The sequence below is a fragment of the Scylla paramamosain genome, chromosome 34, assembly GCF_035594125.1.
Source record: "Scylla paramamosain isolate STU-SP2022 chromosome 34, ASM3559412v1, whole genome shotgun sequence".
Classification (NCBI taxonomy): Eukaryota; Metazoa; Arthropoda; class Malacostraca; order Decapoda; family Portunidae; genus Scylla; species Scylla paramamosain.
Window position 1 is genome coordinate 12,017,720 of NC_087184.1, and position 27,500 is coordinate 12,045,219.

Consider the following 27,500-nt stretch of genomic DNA (forward strand, 5'->3'; position numbering starts at 1 on the left):
AAATGACGTAGGAGGGATAGCAACACACACACACACACACACACACACATACACACACACACGGAAGAGGAACAAGGACAGTTTTTCAATGACATCACTGTCATCATCATCATCATCATCATCATCATTATTCTGATTCATACCAACCTTGAAAATGAAAAAGAAATACACACACACACAGAGAGAGAGAGAGAGAGAGAGAGAGAGAGAGAGAGAGAGAGAGAGAGAGAGAGAGAGAGAGAGAGAGCAAAAAATAAGAGAAAACACTAATAACACACACACACACACACACACACACACACACACACACACACACACACACACACACACACACACACACACACACACACACACACACGCGCATCTTGAAACATCAGATATGAATAAATAAACAAATGAATACATAAGCAAATTAATAATAAAGTAAAACAGACCAGTATAAATAAATAAAAGAAAACCTCAAATGCAACACCAAAACACAAGGCAACACAAACACACCAACATTTTCACTGCTGTGGTGTTTTTTGTTATTCACACCACCGTAAAAAATAAAAATGTTTGCATGGACAGAGAGAGAGAGAGAGAGAGAGAGAGAGAGAGAGAGAGAGAGAGAGAGAGAGAGAGAGAGAGAGAGAGAGAGAGAGAGAGAGAGAGAGAGAGAGAGAGAGAGAGAGAGAAACTAGGTTAATCTTTGTCTTCTACATTCTACGAAACTATTTAAGAAACCTTAGTGCAAAGATAAGTATGAAAAAAAGTTGTACATAGGTGGTTATGAGAAGATAGAAAGAAATATACATACAGAGAGACTAAGGGGTTAAGTTTGTCTCCTACAGCCTGCTTAACTCAAGAAACTGATACAGTGATAAACCTTAAAAAAAAAAAAAAGGTGATTATGAAAAAAAAGAAGGAAAAATGAATATATAGAAAGATAGAGTGACTGATGCATTAATTTCGTCTCCTACAGTCAATAGAACTGTGTAAGAAACTAGAATAAATGTGAGTCTTCAAAAAAAGTTGTACGTAGGTGATTATGAAGAAGAAAGAAAGATAAATATTTACATACAGTGAGTTTGGGAGGCTAACGGGGATCCCCGTTTTCGGAACTAATCCGCCAGATGTCGCTACTGCATGCCCTCTTATGACGTGAGCTAAAATATTATTGTAAATTCCACGTGTGTACAGGTGCAGAGAACATTGATCATTGTAATACTTTAGAAATTCTGCATCGACATTTAGATATCTGGTATGGATAATTGTGATAGACGTTGGTCAAAACAAATATTTTTCGTGGTTTTTTAGTCATACTGTTATCAATATTTTAAATACGGCATATTTTAAGTCTAAAATCTATTGATCTGGAAAGTGAAAAGATAAAAATTAAAACAGCACTACACAGTGTGACGTAACATACTCAGCAACATCGTGATATACGGATATAGTTATTTTCTTGGAGATTTTAGTATCTCTTTCAGGAAGCAAGCGACATGGCAAAGTAATCGAACACCAAAACAAACATCTCTCAGGACTGCTCTGGCGTAACGGGAGAGGAATACAGGAAGCCAAAGGTTCATGGAGTAGTGGCTTGACGCTGCAGCAGGAATTAACTGGTTGTCCAACTACGTGTTTGTTAACTTCAACTAAGTCGGATGTTTGTTTTGGTTAGATATACAGCATCACTCGCCAGGTCACTCGAGTTGCCGACTTTCAATTAAAATTGTTGTTTCCATATACTAGGAAGTTGATCTATGTAATATGGAGCTGTAATTGGCACAGTCATGTTTTTATTTTTACTGTCGTCTACATTAATACGCTTCCGATAAGTGGTGTACCTTTTTTTTTTTTATCTCGAGGTGACCAAATAGATCTAAATACCAATTTACAAGAATATCAACTTAAATACTTTTGTTCATGAATACAGTTCGATTTTTACCTGTGTCACTACTTAGAAGGAATTATGTAGAAAAGTATATTATATAAGCTCATTGTATCGTTATGCATATAGAATGACATTGTAGACATATTTGTTATTGCTCCTGTGTGTGAGAAAGGGACATGTCTGGTGCTGCCACCTGGTGACACATTACTTTATCAAATTCCCCATTTCGTCTAAAGTCGAGAACTATTTAAGAAACTACTACAAAAATAAATTTCTGAAAAAAGGTGTAGGTGATTATGAAAACAAAACTAAATGAATAAATGTATAAGTAAATGAAAGGAAAGAAAAGTAAAAAAAACACGAAACTTACACAGCGGGGAAAAGGCTGAAACAAAACTGGCACAGAAAAGTGACCCCGTTGGAAAAACACAAACAGATTTACCGCGACAAGGACACGGGGAGGACGCGAGGTGAGTGCGTTGTGTCTGTTACCTGGTGAGGAGAGAATAGACAAAGAGAGACAGGCAGACAAAGAAACACAGGAAGACTGGAAGATAAACAAACAAGCACACAGACAAACAGATTGACACACAGGCACACAGGCAGATAGACAAATAGACAGATGAACAGACAGGCAAACAAGCACACAAACACGAACACAGACAGACAGACGGACAGAACGATAGACAGACACAAATACAAACAGTTAATGACGGAACTGGATCAACTTTTGGCGTATAACTGTGTGTGTGTGTGTGTGTGTGTGTGTGTGTGTGTGTGTGTGTGTGTGTGTGTGTGTGTGTGTGTGTGTGTGTGTGTTTATATGTATATCGCACACATCAGTCCGCCACACGCAGCGAGTTGTGTGGATGTGTCATGCATGGCGGTGTTTTTTGAGGGGAGGTGTGTGAGAGGTTGTCGCCTCGCCTCGCTGCCTTCGTACGCTGGTGATGCATTGCCGTACATCACTGAGGATTGTTGTTGGTGTTGCTATTGCTGTTATTATTGTTATTATTATTATTATTATTGTTATTATTATTATTATTATAGTCATTATTAATATTATCATTATTATTTTTATCATTATCATTATTATTGTTCTTGTTGTTGTTGTTGTTGTTGTTACTACTATTACTACTACTACTACTACTACTACTATTATATGTTGTTCTTATTACAAAATTGACAGTAGTAGTGGTAGGAGAGAGAGAGAGAGAGAGAGAGAGAGAGAGAGAGAGAGAGAGAGAGAGAGAGAGAGAGAAAGCTGGACAAAAGTGTTAATCATTGCTAGAATTTACGTCAGCATAGCAAGTTGTAATGCTTTCGTTAGCCAGAATGGAGGAGGAGGAGGAGGAGGAGGAGGAGGAGGTAGAGGAGGAAAGCTAGGAGAGGAGAAATCTTGATGAGAGAGAGAGAGAGAGAGAGAGAGAGAGAGAGAGAGAGAGAGAGAGAGAGAGAGAGAGAGAGAGAGAGAGAGAGAGATCTGTTTCTGTCTCTCTCTCTCCCGGTATCAATACATCCATCACTTTTTTCATCTGTTGGTACTCGTGACTCGCTGCTGACGTCATGAGCTCCCAGCCAGTCAGCGCTCGAGTCAGTGTGACGTCACGAGGCACGAGAACGAATCACCTTTCCTAGTTTGATGACGTCATGGGTTTGCATCCTTGGCTTGGGGCTGGTCAGGCATTGAGAGCGAGAGAGAGAGAGAGAGAGAGAGAGAGAGAGAGAGAGAGAGAGAGAGAGAGAGAGAAGGGGCGGGGGGATGAAGTTTGGTTTGGTTATGTAAATGAGACCCAAGAAGAAAGACAGTGATACCAGAGAGAGAGAGAGAGAGAGAGAGAGAGACAGAGAGAGAGAGAGAGAGAGAGAGCACAGTCATCAATAATCAATTTCCTTGAATGACAGACACACTTAACTCTGTACTTTTATTTCACCTTGCTTTATTTTGTCTCCTTTTCTCTTTCTTTCCTTTCATCTTGTCTTCCTTGCTTTAATTTGTCTTCCTTATCTTCCTTCACTTTTATCTTGTTTCCTTTGTCTGTCTTGCTTATTTTGTCTTTCTTTATTTTTCTTTATTTTTTTATTTATTTGGCTTCCTTTCCTTGCTTTATTCTTTTCTTTTTTTGTCTTCCTTTCTCTTCCTTTATATTGTCTTCCTGTATCTTCATTTATTTTGTCTGTCTTTCTTTCCCTTGTCTTTATTTGTCTTCCTTCTCCCAGCTTTATCTTGTCTTCCTCTGTTTCCCTTTATATTGTCTTGCTTTCCTTGCTTAATCTTGTCTTCCTTTTATCTTCCTTTATTCCTTCTTCATTTGTCCTCCTTTCCCTTATCTTCATTTCGTCTTCCTTCCTCTTGCTTTTTGTCTCCTTACCTTTTTTCTCTCTTTTCTTTATTTACCTTTCCCTATTCATTAATTCACATTGCCTTGTCTTCCCTTACCTCATCTCATACCTAACATAACATAACATAAACTTAACTTACCTTGTTTTACTTTAACCTAACCCTATCCTAACCTTACCTTGATTGGCTTTACCTACTCCCTCGTACCTTGCCTTACCTGCACACTTCACTACTTAGATTGAGCTACTTAAGGAAATTAGTATAAATCTCTACTTATAAAACAGGTTAATGCGTTCACATATTCACTGATATATGATTAAAGGAATAAATTAATTGAATAATCATCAGGTTAGGGAAGATTAGATTATAGTAAATGATGGAAGAGACATAGATAAAAATGATGACAGTGATGATGATCATGATGGTGATGATAATGAAAAATACAGATATACAAAATTTATGGGCTCATTATTTGTTTAGTACGTTATTGAATTAGTTTCGCAATGACTGATAACGAGAGAGAGAGAGAGAGAGAGAGAGAGAGAGAGAGAGAGAGAGAGAGAGAGAGAGAGAGAGAGATGTATGAATGAACACACCATTACTTATGATAAGCGAAAGAAGAAAGACAAGAGGAAAATGAAAATGAGAGGGGGAGGAAGAGGAGGAACTACTGTTAACGCTCTCTCTCTCTCTCTCTCTCTCTCTCTCTCTCTCTCTCTCTCTCTCTCTCTCTCTCTCTCTCTCTCTCTCAAACATACTTAATCGTGTCATGAGCAGTGTTGCCAAGTTTCTCACCACGAAACAGGCATAGTGGTAGCGGCAACATTGGATCTGACCGACACACACACACACACACACACACACACACACACACACACACACACACACACACACACACTACGTCACAAATCCGGAATATTGTGTAAATAAAAGAGGTGCTTATTGCGTACGAGGAACAAGGAAGGAAGAGAAGGTTCCGTGTGACGCAGAGAGAGAGAGAGAGAGAGAGAGAGAGAGAGAGAGAGAGAGAGAGAGAGATCAACACGTATTGTAATACAGAAACATGTATAATTCTCTCTCTCTCTCTCTCTCTCTCTCTCTCTCTCTCTCTCTCTCTCTCTCTCTCTCTCTCTCTCTCTCTCTCTCTCTCTCTTATTGCATTGCAAGGATGAGCAAAGACTGAAGATTAAATGTCACTAGTTTACATCACCTCAGAGAGAGAGAGAGAGAGAGAGAGAGAGAGAGAGAGAGAGAGAGAGAGAGAGAGAGAGAGAGAGAGAGAGAGAGAATGGATTAATATCGGGGTAACTCTGATATTTACTTCTGTCTCATTAGTGTCTCTCTCTCTCTCTCTCTCTCTCTCTCTCTCTCTCTCTCTCTCTCTCTCTCTCTCTCTCTCTCTCTCTCTCTCTCCCTGTCTTTCTATCTATCTATCTAAATATCCATCTTTCATTCTTTCTCATTAAGACAGAAAATAGCGACAATTTGAGAGAGAGAGAGAGAGAGAGAGAGAGAGAGAGAGAGAGAGAGAGAGAGAGAGAGAGAGAGAATAGGACATAATATAGCAACAATTTCAGAGAGAGAGAGAGAGAGAGAGAGAGAGAGAGAGAGAGAGAGAGAGAGAGAGAGGTCGCTTATCAGCCCTTGGCGTTAAAAGTGAGAGGTGAATCTTATGACACAGGATTTTCTTATTTTTAACCTTCTTGAACTAAAATTAAACTTAAACCCGACCTCGTTGTGAGAGAGAGAGAGAGAGAGAGAGAGAGAGAGAGAGAGAGAGAGAGAGAGAGAGAGAATACCAATATAAAAGTTAAGGTTGATTATAATTGACAAGAAATCATTTACTGTATTTCCTTTAGTGTTTTTTTTTTTTTTGTGTGTGTGTTTATCAGTCTATCTATCTGTCTGTCTGTCTATCTATTTGTCTATATCTGTATTTATTTATCTATATATCTGTCTGTCTATCTATTTATTTTGCTATCTTTTTCTGTCTATCTATGTATCATCTGTGTGTATTTCTTTCTTTTTCTTCTTTATCATTATAACATTCACCTTTTATTCATTTATTTCCTTCTTTCTTTCTTTAATCTAACTATTCATTTACCTATATTTATTCATTGATCTATTTATTTATTTGCCTACTTATTTTTGTATTCTATTTTCGTTACTCTTGTCAGTGCCAGCCGTAGTAGTAGCAGTAAAAACACCAGCAGCAGTAGCAGTAGCATTAATACCAGCACCACCTTTAACAACCTCTACCAATAAATAAATAAATAAATAAATAACGTACAAATATACCAGACAGGTGAACCTTCCTGCCACATCATCATTAGCACAGGTAAGGTGACCCCGACCATACCTTGTGACCCGTGTGACCCGCCCAGGTGGCCCCATTAGAACAGTGACCTTGGAGTTGTAACCCTCTACTTTCCATCGAGCTTCCTTCATTATCCTCCTCCTCCCTTTTTTCTTCTGTCATTGATTATCCCTCCCCTATGCACGTTCCCTTTGCCTATTTCTCTTTTTTTCTCTTCTTGTTTGTGTAAGTGGTGGGATTTCGTCGTTTTTTCTTTCTTCTTGTTCTTGTTCTTTTTTGTTCTTGTTCTTGTTCTTCTTCAGCAATGTGTAGTTCTTTTTTCTTTCTTTTTTTTTGTCCCTTTTTTTGTTACTGTTGTTTGTTCATTTTTTTCTTCTTCTTCTTCTTCTTCTTCTTCTTCTTCTTCTTCTTCTTCTTCTTCTTCTTCTTCTTCTTCTTCTTCTTCTTCTTCTTCTTCTTCTTCTTCTTCTTCTTCTTCTTCTTCTTCTTCTTCTTCTTCTTCTTCTTCTTCTTCTTCTTCTTCTTCTTCTTCTTCTTCTTCTTCTTCTTCTTCTTCTTCTTCTTCTTCTTCTTCTTCTTCTTCTTCTTCTTCTTCTTCTTCTTCTTCTTCTTCTTCTTCTTCTTCTTCTTCTTCTTCTTCTTCTTCTTCTTCTTCTTCTTCTTCTTCTTCTTCTTCTTCTTCTTCTTCTTCTTCTTCTTCTTCTTCTTCTTCTTCTTCTTCTTCTTCTTCTTCTTCTTCTTCTTCTTCTTCTTCTTCTTCTTCTTCTTCTTCTTCTTCTTCTTCTTCTTCTTCTTCTTCTTCTTCTTCTTCTTCTTCTTCTTCTTCTTCTTCTTCTTCTTCTTCTTCTTCTTCTTCTTCTTCTTCTTCTTCTTCTTCTTCTTCTTCTTCTTCTTCTTCTTCTTCTTCTTCTTCTTCTTCTTCTTCTTCTTCTTCTTCTTCTTCTTCTTCTTCTTCTTCTTCTTCTTCTTCTTCTTCTTCTTCTTCTTCTTATTTTCGTTAGATTATCCGTTGTATCAATGAGGGTTTTTTTTTTCTTATTTGTTTTCTGTTAATATCTCAACATTTGCTGTTTTTCTCGTAGGATTTTAACATTTCTCTTCACTATTTCACCCATTTTCTTTGATCATTTCCTCTTTCCATTAATTTTCTATCGATTCTTTTTTTTTCAATATTACGTCTCTATCCTTTTAATTTTATCCTAATTTGTTTCAGTTTTCCATTTCTCTTTTAATTCTTTTCTGTTACCTAATTCACTTTCTTTAGTTAAATATTTTGTCCTTTCATTAACTTTCGTAGGTATTATGTTAATTGATTTAATTTTATTTCATTTTTCCCTCTTTCATTTAATTGTTATTCATTGTGCGATCCCCTTCAATTATTTCATCCATTTTCATTTAGGTAAACGTTTGACCTTTAACAAATTCCAAAGCATTTCTGGTTACGTTAATCAATTTAATTTTACTTCATAAAACCCTTCAGTTTCCCCCACACTGATGATTAAGTCAGAATCCCCTTTAAGTATCATCACGTTTTCTATACAATTCCAAATCCATCAAAACACGCACACACACACACCAAAAAATAAATAAATAAATAGATAAATAAGTAAATAAATAAAAAGAGAGAATCCAATTGACATTATCCTTTTTTTCTTTTTATATATATTTTTTTTTCATTCAGTTTAAAATAATTTACCCCTAAAAATGGTCAATAAACAAGAATCGAGTTTTATTTACTTACTACCCGATTCCTAATAACTTCCACTTTAAAAGCCTTTAAAACACAAGAATAGACTTAAAATCCACCGCACATTATCCCTTGTTTCATTCTAAGACCTTCAGAGATTTTATATATAACTTGATTCCCCACAAATATGCCGGAAATTACATGCATTAGTTCCCCCTCTCTTCCCCTGATTAGGCTGATACGAAAGAAAACGAGGGTGTTACTTTGGCAGGATTCGCGTCTGTGTTGTGGTGTTCGTGATTCAAGCGAGAGTCTTTTGTTCCTCGCGTCTGTGGTTGGTGGGGAAAGAGAGTGACCATGTGGCATCTCTCTTGCGTGAAAACTGAGGTGAGGATCTTGAATTGGAGGCGTGTTTTTTTTATTTATATATATTTTTTATTTATTCATTTTTTATTTATGGTATTTTTTTTCATTTATTTATTCTTTTTTTTTTTTTTTTAGATGTTAGGTTAGGAGTGAATGAGATTGGTTGATTAATGGGTAGATGGATAGATTGATAGATACATGGATATATATGTAACTATTTAGGTAGGTATATAGATAGATAGCTTAGATAGACAGATGAATAGGTAGATAAAGATATACATAAATACATAAATGTCTAAATCAACCATAGAAAAAATAAATTGATAAGTAGATGGTTAGATAGATAGATAAAGAGATACACAAACAGATTAAATGCTAAACTGACGAGAAAATCAACATATAGACAGACAAACAGAGACGAACAAGCCGAAAAAAAAATAAGAAAAAAAAAGAAACAAGAAAAGACATGTAAGAGAAAAAGACAGCGAGCGAACTAGACATCCATCGAGAGAGAGAGAGAGAGAGAGAGAGAGAGAGAGAGAGAGAGAGAGAGAGAGAGAGAGAGAGAGAGAGAGAGAGTCATTCACGTTACCGGCGCCTTTTGGAAGCGTCTGGTAATAGTATGTAATTTCGGGCTATCGATTTCACCTTCCCCACTGATACCTGGCCGGCCCCTGATTAGCCCCGACCTGGATACGGCGCCTGGGGGACTGGAAGAGAGAGAGAGAGAGAGAGAGAGAGAGAGAGAGAGAGAGAGAGAGAGAGAGAGAGAGAGAGAGAGAGAGAGAGAGAGAGAGAGAGAGAGAGAGAGAGAGAGAGAGAGAGAGAGAGAGAGAGAGAGAGAATCATTTGGTTCAGTTTTTTCTCCTCTTTTCTTGTCATTACTTTTCTTGTTTCACTTTCGTTCCTTCCTTCTAGAATGGAATGAGAGAGAGAGAGAGAGAGAGAAATAAGGAATAAATGAACAAAAAAGAGAGAGAAACGTAAAGATAAATGGGGGAATAAACGACTGTAAGAAATGTAGATGAAAATTGAAGAAAGGAAGCAGAGAGAGAGAGAGAGAGAGAGAGAGAGAGAGAGAGAGAGAGAGCAAGGAAGGTATAGCATCCATAACTTGCTTCTTTACTGGAAATTGATAAGATAAAATTAGAGAAAATTAGCGACTTGCATTTTGAATTAAAATTATCCGCCATTAAGCGAAGAAGAAGAAGAAGCAAAGAAATGATAATGATAAAAGATAGAGAGAGAGAGAGAGAGAGAGAGAGAGAGAGAGAGAGAGAGAGAGAGAGAGAGAGAGAGAATAAGAAACGATGCGTCAAGAGACAACAATAATAATAATAATAATAATAATAATAATAATAATAATAATAATAATAGTAAATAATGATAATCTTTTCCTTCTCTTCTATTCTTTTCCTTACTTCTTCGCTTCCTTCGTTTCCCGTGCATTTCAAATACTCGATTGACACATCAGTGGCGTTCCAGTGCCGCGTCAACTCAGTGTTAGTGAAATCTCTGACGCTTCACTGACGTCTGTTCACACACATCCGTAGTGACTGTACAGCGTTATGTCAGTGATTCCCAAAATAGCAAAGTTTTTATACCTGTAAGTGGTAAAATAACTGCCTTAATTCTTGATGAAGCGGAAGAGGCTGAGCATAAGCTGAAGAAAAGAAAGTGGGTACATGAAGCGTGGAGGGAAAGAGTGAAGGAAAGTTTGCTTCTCTCTACAGGAAGTTCATGGGGGATGGAACAAGATTTTTCTCAATACGTTGTGCGAGACTGCTGTCCATATACACTGGACAAGACAAGCCATGCAGAACAGGATGATTCCGAACCAGTTCAATAAGTTGTCCATCATGCATTCTTGTGGACAAACTCGCACCACTCGTCCGGCGTGCGTGAAAACTGAAAAATATCGGTGGCGACGATACTCAACTTCACGGAACGGAGACGGAACTGCCACGGAGAGTCGCAGCACGCCACGCCACCGCACACGTGTCAATGTGGCAGGCGAATTCGAAGTAACGATTTTTTTTCTATTTATTTATTTTATTTATTTTATTTTATTTATTATTTTATTTTATTTTTATTTTTTTATTTTATTTTTTTTTTTCATTTTCTTCACTGACGCTGACGGATTGAGCGGACACGGCACTGCTACGCCACTGACATGCATGAATGAGCCTAATCTCTTGTATTTCATCATGATAATAGTATTTTTTTCCATTTTGTTTATTTCTTTTCTTTCTATTTGCTCTTTTTTTATTCCTTGCCATTTCTTTATATTCTTTTCCTTTTTTTAGATTTTCTTTTTTGTCAGTACAGAGAGAGAGAGAGAGAGAGAGAGAGTGGAGGAATCTCTCTCTCTCTCTCTCTCTCTCTCTCTCTCTCTCTCTCTCTCTCTCTCTCTCTCTCTCTCTCTCTCTCTCTCTCTCTCTCTCTCTCTCTCTCACCGCAGCACACGAGGAATGAATAACAATAACAATAAACAACACAAAAATACAACACTTTGCTGTATATTCTTTCAAGGTTATATGTATAATATTTTTGTGGGTGTCATATAAGGTAGGGAAGTATATTGCTCGTAAAAAAAGTGGAGTAAGTGGAGAAATGAGTGGATTGTTGTTGTTTTTATGGTGAGAGAGAGAGAGAGAGAGAGAGAGAGAGAGAGAGAGAGAGAGAGAGAGAGAGAGAGAGAGAGAGGGGGAAAGAGATGGATGAGGATTGAGTGTGTAAAAGTGGAAATCTCTCTCTCTCTCTCTCTCTCTCTCTCTCTCTCTCTCTCTCTCTCTCTCTCTCTCTCTCTCTCTCTCTCTCTCTCTCTCTCGATATTTATTTTTGCAGTCTTGAAAATATTTTGACAATGATGGACGTGTCTCATTCTCTCTCTCTCTCTCTCTCTCTCTCTCTCTCTCTCTCTCTCTCTCTCTCTCTCTCTCTCTCTCTCTCTCTCTCTCTCTCTCTCTCTCTCTCTCTCTCTCTCTCTCTCTCTCTCTCTCTCTCTCTCTCTCTCTCTCTCTCTCTCTCACCTGTCCGCTCGCCAGGTAAACAAAACAATCACCACAATTAAAAACAAGACAAACTATTGCATCATCGCTAATTACTCACTCACCTGTCTTTCTTTCCTTCTGTTACCTGCGTTTTCTTTCTTGCTATTCTCTTTATGCCTTTGATTTCCTCCTCATTTATTTTTGTTATTATTTTCGTGTACCTTTTTATAAGTTTCACAATCACCGGTGGCAGATTTGTTTACTTTTTGTGTTTTAATTACTATTTTTTTCACTTTGTTTCTATTTTTCAGTTTTATTTTTTTCTGATATTTTACACTTCCTTTTCTATTTTTATCTTTACTGTTTTTTTTCACTTTCATTTTTGTCTCAGTTCAATTTTTCTAATGTTTTTCCTTTTTTTCAAGATTTTTTTCAGATTTTTTTCTTTTGACACATAAGGTTGGTGTTTTTTGTCTTTCTTTTTCTTTCTTTTCTTTATTTCCTTTTAGTTTTTCTTCTTTTTCCTCGCTATTTTGGTTGGCACTGTGACACAAGACACTGTCATTACAGGCACTGTTGCTTTGGCACTGCTCCTCTCTCTCTCTCTCTCTCTCTCTCTCTCTCTCTCTCTCTCTCTCTCTCTCTCTCTCTCTCTCTCTCTCTCTCTCTCTCTCTCTCTCTCTCTCTCTCTCTCTCTCTCTCTCTCTCTCTCTCTCTCTCTCTCTCTCTCTCTCCCCCCGTGTGGCACTCATTGGATCCACATGGCACTGCGCTCTCTCTCTCTCTCTCTCTCTCTCTCTCTCTCTCTCTCTCTCTCTCTCTCTCTCTCTCTCTCTCTCTCTCTCTCTCTCTCTCTCTCTCTCTCTCTCTCTCTCTCTCTCTCTGAATGTGTGTGTGTGTGTGTGTGTGTGTGTGTGTGTGTGTGTGTGTGTGTTCAAGTTCTGTTATGTAATCTGCCACCTCGTGTGTGTGTGTGTGTGTGTGTGTGTGTGTGTGTGTGTGTGTGTGTGTGTGTGTGTGTGTCTGTCTGTCTGTCTGTCTGTCTGTCTGTCTCTGTGTGTGTGTGTGTGTGTGTGTGTGTGTGTGTGTGTGTGTGTGTGTGTGGGGGGGGGGGGTCTGTCTGTCTGTCTGTCTGTCTGTCTGTCTGTCTGTCTGTCTGTCTGTCTGTCTGTCTGTCTGTCTGTCTGTCTGTCTGTCTGTCTGTCTGTCTGTCTGTCTGTGTGTGTGTGTGTGTGTGTGTGTGTGTGTGTGTGTGTGTGTGTGTGTGTGTGTGTGTGTGTGTGTGTGTGTGTGTGTGTGTGTGTGTGTGTGTGTGTGTGTGTGTGTGTGGTCTGTCTGTCTGTCTGTCTGTCTGTCTGTCTGTGTGTGTGTGTGTGTGTGTGTGTGTGTGTGTGTGTGTGTGTGTGTGTGTGTGTGTGTGCAGCAGCAGCAGTCTCACCCTTCAGTAGCGAGGGCGAGGAGAGAAGTGGGCGAGGAAAGAAGGTGGAAGTCCAGGAGGAAGAGGAGGAGGAGGAGGAGGAGGAAGAAGATTGGGTCACGCTGGTCTCCTCCTCATTGGGGGGAGACGACCTTCCATGACCGCCTCTCTCCCTCTCCCTCTCCCTCATCTCCTCCACTTAGTAACCCTTTTGTTTTATTTTACTTTTCTTTTATTTTTTCGTCTTTCCTTCCTCTCTTTACCCTCCTCTTCCTCCTCCTCCTAATTCTTTTTTATCCTGTCTCTTTTTCTTCTTGCCCTCCTCCTTCTTTCTTCTCGTTATCTTTCTTCTCTTTACCCTCTTCTCTTATCCTCATTTTCTGCTTCCTTATCGTCCTTTTCTTCGTTTTCTCCTTCTCTTCTTTCTTTTTTTCTTCTACTTCCTTATACTCTTCTTCTTTATTCCCCTTTATTCTCCTTCTCTTATCCTTTCCTTATTCTCTCCTTTACTATTGTTTTCCCTTTCTATTTTATTCCTCATCTTTCCTTTCTCTCTTTATCCCCTCCTCCTCCTCCTCCTCCTCCTCCTCCTCCTTCTTTCTTCCTTCTCCCTTTCCTTTTATAAGCTTAACCTCTCTTCCTTTAATCCTTCACTTTTATCCTTTCCTTCAATGGACCAGCAATTTTTAAACTACCCATCTGGTTATGTATTCTTCTTTTCTTCCTTCCCCTCCTTTATTATCTTCATTCCCTCATTCCTACTTTCATTTTCTTCATTCTGTTTTTTTTTTTCTTTTCTGGTTTGTTCATTTGTTTTTGTTTTCTTTCCTTTCTTTTGTTCCTTCTTTCTTCCTATCTTTCTTTCTATCTTTCTTTCCTTTCTTTCTTTCTTTCTTTCTTTCTTCCTTTCTTTCTTTCTTTCTTCCTTTCTTCCTTTCATTCGTTCTTTCGTTCCTTCCCTTTTTCTGATTTTTTTTTATTTTATGCTTTTCCTTACCTACTTTCCTTAGTTTTTTTTTTATCTTTTCTTCCTTCTTTCCTTTTCTTTCTTTCATTCATTCCTTTATTCGCTTTATTTCTGTCATTCATCAATTTTCTCGCTTATTCTTTCTTCATTTCTTCATCCTTTTCCATTCCTTTCATTCCTCATTCCTTTCTTTTCTTTTATTACTTTTCATTGATTCATTTTCATTTCTCCACTCCTGCCTTTCATTTATTACTTCCTTTCCTTCCTTCCTTCCTTCATTCATTCATTCATTCATTCATTCATTCATTCACTCATTCATTTATCCAACGTTCCATTCCTGTCTTTCCTTTCTTCCTTCCTTCCTTCCATTCCTAAATCCCTTTCTTCTTTATTTCCTTCCTTCCTTCCTTCATTCATTCATTCATTCATTCATTCATTCATTCATTTATTCAATACATCTTTCTTTTACCATCACAATAGTAACCACCTTCATTCCTTCATTTCATTTCTCCCCTCACCACCACCACCACCACCACCACCACCACAATAACATTACTATTTAGTCTCCCTCCTTCCCTCCTTCGCTAATTATCCTTCGAGTTTTCCTACAATATATCCTTCTATTTCTGTTCCTTCTATTATGGCTGCTCTTTTTCAGTCCCCCTTCCTTCTTCTTGTTCTTGTTTTTGTTCTTCTTCTTTATTTTGGTCTTATCTTGTTTTGTTATTTTCCTCGTTCTTGTTCAGTTTTTTTTTTTTTTTTCTTGTTTTGTTAGTGATTTTTGTTCGTGGTTATTTTGTTCTATTCTATTATATTCGTTTATTTTTTCTTCGTATTATTATGATTATTATTATTATTATTATTATTATTATTATTATTATTATTATTATTATTATTATTATTATTTCTTTTCTCCTTTTATTTTTCATCTTCGTATTATTATTATTATTATTATCATTATTATTATTATTATTATTATTATTATTATTATTATTATTATTATTATTATTATTATTGTTGTTCTTGTTGTTGTTGTTGTTGTTGTTACCTCTTCTTCTTCTTCTTCTTCTTCCTCCTCTTCTTTTATTGTCACGTTTATGAGTTTGTTTGTTTGTTTGTTTTATATTTTATCTTATTTTATTTTTTGTTAGCAATTTTTTTCGTATTTTTGTCATTATTATTACTTTTATTGTTCTTATTTATCATTATTATCGCTGTTGTTGTTGTTGTTGTTGTTGTTGTTAGTAGTGATGGTGGTGGTGGTGGTGGTGGCGAGATTGTGGAATGAAGTGAAAAAAGGAATGACATAACAACAAAAATAAAGGAGAGAAGAAATAAAGAACGATGATGATGATGATAATGATGGTGATGTAGAGAAAGATATGTTTGGAAGCAGAAGTGGTGATGGTGATGATCGTGGTGGTAAAGGTAGTGATGGTGGTGGTGGTGGTGGTGAGGGGGAGAGGGAGAGGAAACTGACGGGAGGAAATAATGTGGGCGGAAGAAGTGGAGGAGGCAGTGCTGGTGGTGACGTGGAGAGGAAATTGGTGGTGGTGGTGGTGGTGGTGGTGGTGGTGTTTGTTTGTTTGCTTGTTGAGTGAATGTGTGAGTGTGTTTACCTTAAGACAGTTAAAATTCTCTCTCTCTCTCTCTCTCTCTCTCTCTCTCTCTCTCTCTCTCTCTCTCTCTCTCTCTCTCTCTCTCTCTCTCTCTCTCTCTCTCTCTCTCTCTCTCTCTCTCTCTCTCTCTCTCTCTCTCTCTCTCTCTCTCTAAAAGTATAACCCTGACCCATTCTTCCTCCTCCTCCTCCTCCTCCTCCTCCTCTCCCTCGTCAAGCCATGTCCTCTGCTTTCCCATAAAAATTTTCTCATTTCCCCTTCCTCCTCCTCCTCCTCCTCCTCCTCCTCCTCCTCCTCCTCCTCCTCCTCCTCCTCCTCCTCCTCCTCCTCCGTGACGCGTGGAAACGAACCATTGACAACGTGAATTGATTTTGAGAGACCCAGAAACCATACGATCTGATGGATGGTTGGGTCACTACTACTACTACTACTACTACTACTACTCTTCCTCCCTTTCTTTTTTCCCGTTTTTATTATTCTCAGTCTTCTCTTACCTTCCTTTCCCTTCACTTCACTTCACTTCACTTCACTTCACTTCACTTCACTTCCCTTCCCTTCCCTTCCCTTCCCTTCACTTCACTTCACTTCACTTCACTTCACTTCACTTCACTTCCCTCCCCTTCCCTTCCCTTCCCTTCCCTTCCCGTCCCTTCCCTTCCCTTCCCTTCCCTTGCTTTCCTCTCCCTTCCCTTCCTTCGCTTCACTTCCCTCCCTTTCACTACCCTTCTCTTCCCTTTCCCTCCTTCTCAGCACTTCTACTCATCAGCAATCAACATATTACGTCAGCACGTGTCAGCATCGTTCTGGTTGACAACATGCACATCAACCCCCTTCATTTTCCCTTCATCTGTTTTAATTCCGTTTCATTCTTCTTCCGTTTTCTCTTCGGTCTCCTTCCTCTTTCCATCATTTTCCTTTTCAACTTTCCTTCTCATTTTCCTTTCATTGTTTCTTCGTTTTTTTTTTCCTCATCCTTCATCTTCTCTTCACTTTCTCTTCGTCCTTCTTCATTGCTCCTTCCCTTTACTTATTTTCTTATTCTTCCTTTATTTTTCATCATCATTTCTTTATTTCTTCTTCATTTTCCCCACCATCTCCCCTTCAAGTTTCTTTCACTTTCCTCTTCATACTTTCCTTCATTATTCCTTCTTTTCCTCATCACTTTCCCTCACTTTCCCTTCACTTCTCGTTCATTTTCCCTTCATCTTTCCTTTCCTTCATCTTCCTTTCACTTTATCATCCCTTTTTCATCATATTTACTTCCGTACCTTGGAGAGAGAGAGAGAGAGAGAGAGAGAGAGAGAGATGAGAGGAGAGAGAGAGAGAGAGAGAGAGAGAGAGAGGAGAGAGAGAGAGAGAGAGACTAGCTAATATACTTCTTGTTTCTCTTCCCTCTCTTCTTTCACGTGACATAAATGTGGCTTCCCATCACTTACAATTACAACTAACTGACCACTTTTACAGCTAATATTATCATCATCTGCATTTGTGTAAGGGAGTCTAACGTCAATTGCCCCGCCAGAATTCTGAACCAAACGAAGGCCGCGTATTCAGAAACTCTTTGCAAACAGTCGTGGTGGAGCGACACGGATTCTTAAAGAGTGTTTTATGGTTCTAGTGGCAGATTAACAACATTTCTACATTGTTAACAGATGAAACACGCTTGAGAACACGGCTAATCATCTCTGTGGCCTTGAAAATTGTCGTGGAGAGAGCAAAGCGTTTCCGAATACGCGCCCCGGATTGGTTCGTCACTTTCGCCCCTGTGTGTGTCTGTGGGCGATGTGGTCAAGGTTGGTTTCCTTGCTGCGTTGTCCACCAGCTGGTATGCCCTGAGACTTATTTGCTTCAGTCTCCCTTAGAATATTAACTTTTTCTCTGATGCCAGTTTCCCTTAGACTCTTGTTCCTTTCGGCGCGTTCTTTTGTTAATTTTGTATGGTCTTGTCTTCCCTTCGGATTGTTATTTACTTCAGTCTCCCTTTTTTCCGAAATGCCAATTTCGCTTAGACTTGTTTGTTTCGTCATGCTCTTTTGTTAATTTTGTATGGTCTTGTCTTCCTTTGATACGATCTGCATTTGTACTTCTGATTCATCCTTAACATTTGCACTCACTGTCTCATGTTTTTTGTTTTTTTTTCCAGTGCCTTCCACTTCAAATCTTCATTCCCCAAGACCACTTTGAGAAATCTTGGTTCCCTGCGTCGTGCGTCCTGGGTTTCAAACTCTGTGGCGCCGTGTCAGTCACCAAATTTCGTCGGGGTCTTGGTTACCCAGTCATGATGCCTTTAACTTTTGAGCATCTTCACTTTCTTTTTTTTTTTTTTTTTACACTTATCTGAGATATACTTCAGATTTTCCTACGCAGAAAAACAACACGAAACACGAAACAAGTTTCGTGGTTTCAAAACAGTGGATTGGCAGTGTGGTGATACGCTGTGGCCTGTGACTATAGTTGTGGCCTGTGACTTATAGTTGTGGCCTCTCTCTCTCTCTCTCTCTCTCTCTCTCTCTCTCTCTCTCTCTCTCTCTCTCTCCAACATTCTGGACACTATGACGCTCCTTGCAAGATTCTCCACCTGAGCTAAGGGAAAGAAATCGGGGCACAGCTGGGGCCCCTGCAGGAGCACTTAAGGTCTTTAACTCTTGACCACACACATATATAAATACATGAACACTTCCTTAGTCTTCCTCATACAAGTTCCTCATGCTCAGAGTTCATCACATAACCACCCAGTGCACTTTTCAACACCCCACCACCTCCGCAGGGTCAGAACAACCGCCTGCAGAACGTGGACCGCCAGTGGATGGTACACTTATGTGCCCACGGCTTCCAATGGTGTGGGGCGATAGTTCTCCACCGTGATCATGCAGGTGCAGTACTGCTTTCGGTCACCACCAGACAGGTAAGACATGGGGCGAGTGTGGTGTGGTGGTGTATGTTGACTTGCATTGCCTTTTGTTTGTTTTCTTGGTGTCACAGTCCAAGTTAACCAGTGTTCCCAGTCAGGGTTTATAAGGAGACTGAGTGGATTAGAGAACAAAAGTGGAATGAAATTCATATTTACTTGCATATTTTGTGTCTTTCCTCATTCATAACACTCGATCTCTTGAGAGTCAGTTGTCAGGTTTTATAAGGAGACTCAGTGGACTAGAGAGCAAAAATTTAATGCAATATCTTATTTACTTGTATAGTTTGTGTTTCTCCTCAGTCATGACCCTCTGCATTCATCCAGCCTCCCCTCAGGCACTGCACAACCTGGCAGCGGAGGATGAGGCGCACCTAGAACACTGAATCCAGACCCTCGTATTGTACCTCACCCCAGGCCACTCCACCATAGCCTCAACTCATCTCTGTGCAGGAGGACCTTTGGAATTACACCTGCTCTGCCAAGAACTTAGGGCAGGGGGAGTGTACCCTGCAGATGTCAGGTGTGGGGGGGCCAGCAGTGTATGAGGGGATGTAGGGTCTGTTCTTACCTGGTTCTTAACTGTTTTGGGCTCCCAAGAGGGAACCCCAGCATGGCCAGCACACCAGCCCTAAAGAGAATCACCAAGGAATGCATAACAATAAAAAGGGCCAGAAAGTGTGTTATAAGCCCAGAACAGATAAGGAAGATAAAACAGTCAAGAAACAGCCTGTCAGTAGGAGATGGAAGAGGGTCAGGTACAGGGCCAGATGCCCAAGAAAGGGAAGAAAGATTGGAGTCCCCAACCAGAATAATTTCTTTGCTGTAACAAAAATCTTGAAGAAAGTTGATTGAGATAGTGTTGTCTTGGGGGCTGTAAGAAGGGGGTCTGTAAATGACTAGAATATAATTATATCTTATATTCAGAAAGATAAACAGAATGAACATTTGACAAGTCACTCAGCATCCCAAAGACACAGTCACACGCCACAGTCCCTTGCATAAATTTCTAAGTCTTCATTAACCAAACCTCACCAGTCATAAGCTGAGACTGACCTGCTCTAGAAAACATTATTTTTTTATTCTTCTTATCATATTTTTTGTTCTTCAGATATTCTTTTTTTAATTTCAGTTGACTTTTGGCATTGCTGATTGATCTTCAGTCCATTTTAGTTAAGTATTGCCAGCTTATCAGTCCTACCTGTGAGGCCAGCCATGAGTGGGGAGTGTTGGCCCTGCCAGCCTGTGTGGTGCCTTGAGTCACCCTCCCTCTCCTCATTAGTGGTGGCAGTGAGTTGCACTCAATGGAGTCACCACAGCTTGAGTCCTCCCTCCTGGCTCTGGTCAGTACCATAGCACACAACATGGTTACTGTAGCTGTGTGTGTCATGTTCTATTGCATTCTTGTATCATTTAAGCTTTCCATGATGAACAATGTCTGGTATGCCGCCTGCAAGAGGATCTCATCCTGGTGTAATAACCTGGGTGTGATGCCCTTATAAGGTGCTGCTGCTGCTGCTGCTGCAAACCAATATTTATCAATCTCCTGAGAGGAAAGATGATATTTTGACTGACAAACTGTCCCTAGTTCCGTTTGTCAGCCAACTTTCCTAAGCAGGTTGAGTGAAGTGTACCATTACTTAGATGTGACCTTCTCCTCATGCCAGTGTTGGTGTTGGAGGGAAGAGTTACTTTGAGCAGTGCTGTGAATTGGGGGAAGGAAATGTGTTAGTTACCAGCATGGCAGTGTGGGCCGCTGCAAGTGTTGGTTCGTGCGATGGCTGGCCGGCCTACCTTGTATGCAGGAAACCACAGGGTTCTTTCACCTGTGTGGCATTTAGCCCTTGCTTGCCAAACACGGTGAAAGGAAGCATTGTTGAGCAAGATGGTTTTAGTGTGTATATCAGGGAACAGTTTTGAAACAACAGGAAATTTCTTGATTATAAAGCTGAAAATGCTAACCAGTTAGCAAAGATTTTACACAATATTCAATCTTCAGTATTATTAATCTTGACAACTTTTTTTTTACACTTTCAAAGGAGAGACAGAAGGAAGAGTTGAGTGAAGTGCATCTGTAATGTACCAGAGATATCAGTAAGAAAATTTTCTGTACTGGAAAAGATTATTTGGTTGTGTAAAAATTTTGATGTACATTCTCACTGGCTCACATAAATGTATGAACATGTGTATTTATCCCATAGTTCATCTTCCAGTTTCATTCATTTTAGTTGTGTTAGGATCATTACATTACCTTTGTTTTAGTCTTATTCTCTTGGTTAGATTTGAGTCCCACACAAGTTCTCTAACGCCTCCCTCTGTTCAGCTCACAGGTGGCTTTCTAAACTTTAATATTGTGTTCACATCTGATCATTCATACTGGAGAGTATATATATATATATATATATATATGTTACAGTCAATACCTGAATCCAGACAATTTGTAAAGTGACTTATTTTTTCAGGCAATTTGTGAACTGCCTGGTTAGGTTAGGTTAGGTTAGGTTAGGTTAGGTTAGGTTAGGTTAGGTTAGGTTATAACCTAACCTAACCTTTGTGAACTGCCTGGTTAGGTTAGGTTAGGTTAGGTTAGGTTAGGTTAGGTTAGGTTATAACCTAACCTAACCTAACCTAACCTAACCTAACCTAACCTAACCTAACCTAACCTAACCAGGCAGTTCACAAATTGCCTGAAAAAATAAGTCACTTTACAAATTGTCTGGATTCAGGTATTGACTGTAACATTATATATATATATATATATATATATATATATATATATATATATATATATATATATATATATATATATATATATATATATATATATATATATAACACTATGGAAAACGTAGCTCTGCAGCAATAATAAAAGCGTGAAAGGAAGAGAGCTGGGTGGTGACAATGTAAAAAAGATATCTAGTGATATAATAGAGATAAAAAAGAGGGAGATGGAAAGAGAAAAAGAAAACAAAGAACTGAGAAGAGGTGGCAAATATACTGGACTTAAACAAGAAGTAATGAGAAAAAAAAAAAATTAAGGAAGAGAACTTAAAGTTTTACAAGAAAGAGAGGTTAGGGTTAGAGAAGTGAGGGTTAGTGACAGGAAGTCAAAAGTTGGAAAGAAGAGAGAGAACAACAGATGGTGGATATGGAGGAGATAATAAGGCAGCAACAGGAACACAATAATATGGAAAAGCAAGTGATTAAAATAATAAAGGAAAAAAGTAATCTTGTGAGAGACACAATACAGAGAAAGATGTGTGTGGTTGAGAGTAGAGGCCCATTCAAAAAATGAGGAGGGAACACTGGAACAAGTGAAGAGATTCATTTGGAAAGTGGTAGACATGAAAGTAAAGAAATGGTGGCACAAAGATGCCACTGAAGATCACCAAGCTGAAGTATAAAAATAATGTATACAGATGTAAATGGTTTGGTGTCATGCCTATTGGAACTTACAGACTACCTAAAGAACAATAAACTAGATGTGGTATATTTAATGGAAACCAAACTAAAAGAAGAAATAAAGTTAAGATTTGCAAAGGAAAGATATAGTACATGAAGGAGACAGAAAAGGAGAGGGAGGAGGAGTGATGATATTTGGTAAAAGAGGATACTGTTGTCAAAATGGAATATGGTGCCAAAAACAATGTGAAAATTTCTGAACTGAAATTAGCTGCTCACATTACTTGCCATTCAAGTGTAAAAATGATCGATCAATTGGCTGAGCTTGTGAGAGATATTTCTTGCAAGGAAATCTCACTGCATAGAACGAAGTGTACAGCACTTGTGAACAAGATATTGGGACCCTGTATGCTGAAAGAACTGTGCAGTAATATCAGTGGTGGTTATTACTCGCTGATAATTGATGAAAGCACAGGCATCACCACAAAGAAGAAATTGTGTGTTGTTGTTCACTATTCCAGCCACACAAAGAAAAGAATTATCACCTCGTATCTGGGTTTGGTGGAACTGGAAAAAGGCACAGCTGAGGTGGTCACAACATCTTTACTGGACTTCTTGGAAAATCAAGCAAAACTGGATGTCTAAAAATGCATTGGTTTGGCAACGGACGGCTGCAACACCATGTGCGGGGCACACAACTCCCTCATATCAAGATTTCATGCAATAAATCAAAATGTGACACACATCAAGTGCATCAGCCACTCATTGCAGTTATGTACATCATATGCTATGTGAAAGTTGCCTTCTCACCTTGAATTCATGGTGTCAGAGACATACAAATATTTTTCACACAGCATGTGTCGTCAACAAAAATATGCAGAACTCTACTCGACCATCAACATGGGAGAACAACCACTCAAGCTGCTGAAGTTGTCAGAGATGCGATGGCTGGCTATTGCACCATGTCTAACCACTCAAGCTGCTAAAGTTGTCAGAGATGCAATGGCTGGATATTGCACCATGTCTAACAAGGATCCTGCATCAGTATGATGAGCTGAAACTCCATTTTGAGGTAAGCCTATTAAAATTCATATAACTCACTAGAACTACTAATCTGTATTTATGTACCATAGTTATTCTAATTTTCTTTGAGTGTGTGGGTGGATGGAGAGAGAAAGAGAGAAGCATGAGAAAGGGCAAGGATGTATGTAAGTGTGGTTCATTCCTCAGGTGGAGAGGATATTTTCACCTGGGGCTTCATGATATGAAAGGAATGAGAAAAGAAATTGACAAAGAGAGAAATTAAAAGATGATGACGTTGAGGAGTTGTGGCGTTGAGATGGTGGAGGTTTTGTGAGGCGGCACGATGATGATGTTTACATTAAAAGATGCTGACTATAGGACCATAGGCATAATGAAGCCCTTGTGTTTGTCAGGTGATATGGGGATGTGAAACCCTTTTTTGTTACTGTAAACTCTCTCTCTCTCTCTCTCTCTCTCTCTCTCTCTCTCTCTCTCTCTCTCTCTCTCTCTCTCTCTCTCTCTCTCTCTCTCTCTCTCTCTCTCTCTCTCTCTCTCTCTCTCTCTCTCTCTCTCTCTCTCTCTCCCTCCTCCTGCAACCCGTAGCACTTTATTGGAGGGAGAGAGAGAGAGAGAGAGATTTACAGTAAGTAGGTATTTGCACTGCATATGGCACACATCAAGTAATACATGAGCTGAAATAATATCTCAAAATACATTCAGATATCCAAAGATGAGAACAACTATTCTGCTGATTTGCTGCACCAGATGTACTCTGATCCAGCTAACAGGTTGTACTTGGCTTTTCTGCAGCCTGTAGTATTCCAGGTCAACCGAGTAAACAAGATGTTCATGTCTGACAACTGCAACATCAACAAACTGCTGGTAGACTTGATGTCCCTGTACCAGTCCATTCTCCAGCGACTCATGATGCTGAGAACTTTCTCCACGTGGAAAGCCGTAACCGATTTTGATGTAAGGAATTTTTTATAACAAACATGTTTAAATAACGTGATTGATATCATTATTGAATGTAACCTATAAGTATGAATTATGTATTATGTAGTAGGTTAAAAAAGGTACATTACATGAAAAATGTGTTTTCCCTTTATGTTATACCTGTCAGTCATCTTGAGTATCAAACATACACACTCGTGATGGTTCAAGTTTTGGGCTGTTTTTCCGCTTTTTTTTTTTTTGAGATGGAGGTCACGGTTTTTGGGCTGGTTTTGGGACGGGATTCCACAGGAAATCAGTCTACAACCTGGCAACTCTGATGACGTGCATGCTTACAACACGTACATGGTGAGGATGGGAAAGATCTTCACTTCGTGTCTTCAGCAAGACTGTTGTGACAACTCCTGGAAAGGTTTGGAGAAACTCAGTCCACTAAGTCCCAGGTCGACGGAGTGAAGAGGCATGGAGAAGTGTGAGTTGCTTGAAGTTTGCTGATGCTTTTGGACTTCATGCCTCTATACATGTACCCTCTCCACCAGGAGCTGGGAAGAAGGGGCAGAGTGGGTGGTGTGCAGAGACATCAAGGAGAAAGAAGAAGCACAAACTAGTCACAACCATGTGCAAGGAATGCAATGTGGGGCTGTGCCTCAGTGACTGTTTCCAAAACTATCACACCTTACCATCATATTAGATGGTGTTGTGAGCTGAGGTTTGCAGAGCATCCTGCCTCAGCAGTGATATTTACCCCTAGCCTTGTGGAGACTATAAGGAAAATATCACAATAGGTTTAGAACAGAAATGTAGATACCGTAAATATAATTATGATATAAGATTCATGTGAAAGTAAATGAAGTCTGAACAAATTACAAATTTATAAGTGTATACACATATAAGGCGATATAAGAACAGTTTATAAGAAAAATTAGAAATTACTAAATGATTTGAAATACAGTAAATCAAGATTGAATAAATGGAATGAAAACTTGCATTCTACGTCACAGCAGAAGATTGATCAATGTTTTCTACTTTTGCTGGGTAAATACAGCAATGTTTTACACTCTAATGTTTCTATATATATATATATAGAGAGAGAGAGAGAGAGAGAGAGAGAGAGAGAGAGAGAGAGAGAGAGAGAGAGAGAGAGAGAGAGAGAGAGAGAGAGAGAGAGAGAGAGAGACAGGCACCAAAAGAAGTTGCTCCCAGTGGTCCTGGTATAAGTTATGAGTATCAACAACCATGATGAGGGCACAAGTCGATGAGTTCTTCCTTGTGTTTACCGCATAATGTGCAAGAATTTACTCATGTAAGTAACACTGAATTATATAGTTTTTAGTTCACTGTATCTTGATAATTCAACACAGTAAGCCTCATTCCATTCAACGTCACCTTCTGCCCCTCTCACAGCTTGTAGGGCTTCCACCTCTACACACATTCTCAAAGTAACTAGCTTTAGTGAAGTCATCCTTGAAACTCACATAATTCCTCATATTCCCATTAAATTTTGGCAGCTCAAATGCTTTCACCTTAATTTTTTAGTTTATTTGTATCACACGAAACCCTGGCTGCATCTATTCTACTAAATTCAACATGGATTTCATTTCTAATCCTTTCACAATCTAAAACATAACTTTTTACTTCCTCTACTACACAATTCCCTAAATTATTGTCATTCATAAATGTTATCAAATCATCACACTTATTTTCTAAAGCAACAAAGCTTTAACTACATCAGAGAATGTTTGTAGGGCACCATGACTGTCTCCTCTTGAAGAGTTTTACCTTGCAGGAAAACTTTTCTTTGGAAGCATTCCTCTTCTTCAGGGCTTCCACGTCCTCTTGTACTTCCATGGCACTGGAGTTGAAATCTACTGTGCTTGTCTCATGGTAGTGCTGCAAATGCCACGTGTCATAAGACTTTACTGGGAGCATTTCAACCTGTAAATTTATAATAATAAACCACCAATCCACATAAGACATAGCAAGAGCACCCTTCCCCAATCTCACTACGAGTATGTCAATTAGCAGTGTAAACCATCAAAACTTCCATTACAGTAAGTATCCAGAATGCATGCAAACCCAACAAATCAATACACTTTTCACCAATGCTTTAGCATATATTATTAAAAGAGATAAGGATAACCTATTCAATAATCACAACTCACTCCACTGGCTCCACACACCACAAGTCCGGCACATTGCACCCCAAGCCAAGTAAGTAAGAAGCACGCACAGCCATGAAACAACTGCCTCTAATTAAATTAACATGTCAATAACACCTGGAAGATTACTTTAACACAGCCAGGCACGTGGTATTTATAAACAATTGCCAATGTCGAACCAAGTAAAAATGTTTCTTCCATAGCATACATCATTATCTAAACATTGGCCAACCAACACAATACACAATCTTAAATCTCACCATTGGCCGACGAAACCACGCCTCCAGTACATCAGCCGGCTCATGCCACAACCAAGCCAGGCCGCTGTGGGCCGTGACCCACTGGGAATAACTGTCAACTGCCAACTCCAACACTGCTCCATGCCACCTGGACGACATTACAAAGCCACATTAGTAACCCAAGCTGAGAATCAGGAACCACACTACCACACAAACTACAATGCCAAAAAGTTTTCTTCCTTTGGGAGAACCTTTGACTTCCTCTTCAGGACCGTTAGTTTGTTTGCTCCATGTTCCTTAACCACAAATGCAAAGCAACCACAAAAGCAGGCAACATGAATACTGAAGAAAAAAAATCTATAAGCTTTAGGGTTGTGATAACACACTGCTAAAGCAAACCTCTCTTGTACCCCAAAACACCTACCTGTCTTACTGGTTCCAGCATTTTATGTCTGTCCCTTTAAAAAATGACACCATCCTGGCAGGTAAACAGGCAAATGTATTCATGATAAACTGTTGTAATGTCTTCACCTTGTTCTGTAGCCTGTGGATGGTGTTAGGTACAAGCTTTACCACTGCATGATGTCCCTGTGAATATGCACTGTCTAAATTATTTGGTTTGATAACTACTATATTACATCTACATATATTTACTTATGTTCAGAATTTTGTCTGTGTTGCAGGCACAAGAAAATAAGGTAGTTTTTATTTGATGTCCTAGCCTTACATACTTTCATAAAAGTTCTGACTCAGCAAATAATTACTTACCTTTTGAAGTATATTGTTGTTTACTTAACTCTCATTATCTCTCCTATTCAAATAAGTAACCTCTGCTATACCATGCCTTGCCATTCTTTCTTATTCATTGCAGCTTTATTTTTTTATTTTCCTTGATTTTTATTTATTTATTTATTTATTTTTATTTTTTATTTTACTTTTTTTTTTTTTTTTGCATATGTCCCTTCACACAAGAGAGCAATGAATGAAAATTGAATAAGAAAATAACACTGAAAATATGTAATTAATAACCAATAATGGAAAATGACCCTGGCTTATACTACTAACTTTTCAAATGTACTTCTGAACATCACTGAAAATTAGTCAGCTACTCTATAAAGACCAAGGATACATAACATTAAGTTACATTTAGTGTTGAGAATATCTTAACTAATTTGTGGTCTGTATCCATAGGTAGGTAAGGAAGGAATAGTTAGGATTTTTGTTCATGTAGT

The 27,500-nt window shown here is 38.8% G+C and overlaps 1 protein-coding gene and 1 long non-coding RNA gene across 5 annotated transcripts in view; one reads left to right on the top strand and one right to left on the bottom strand.

The window, feature by feature from the left end:
* LOC135090186 (uncharacterized) overlaps positions 1–23,478 on the top strand; it is a 132,451-nt gene extending 108,973 nt beyond the window's left edge. Inside the window, exons 3-6 of one of the 4 annotated variants that reach the window (XR_010261813.1) lie at positions 18,351–18,488; positions 18,830–19,014; positions 19,624–19,834; positions 22,748–23,478. This is a non-coding gene — a long non-coding RNA (uncharacterized LOC135090186). Of the gene's footprint in view, positions 1–2,241; positions 2,347–18,055; positions 18,218–18,350; positions 18,489–18,829; positions 19,835–22,747 lie in introns of those variants that run through there. The other 3 variants (XR_010261814.1, XR_010261815.1, XR_010261812.1) reach the window with 3 other exon arrangements.
* Positions 23,479–24,002: 524 nt separating this feature from the next.
* The window catches only part of LOC135090184 (uncharacterized), a 36,063-nt gene continuing 32,565 nt past the window's right edge, over positions 24,003–27,500 (bottom strand). The window contains exons 6-9 of the mRNA XM_063986620.1: positions 26,800–26,812; positions 26,290–26,416; positions 25,648–25,805; positions 24,003–24,447 (exon numbers count right to left, since the gene is read on the bottom strand). Of these exons, the coding sequence (XP_063842690.1) occupies positions 24,378–24,447; positions 25,648–25,805; positions 26,290–26,416; positions 26,800–26,812 (368 nt within the window). The 3' untranslated portion in view covers positions 24,003–24,377. The remainder of the gene's footprint in view (positions 24,448–25,647; positions 25,806–26,289; positions 26,417–26,799; positions 26,813–27,500) is intronic.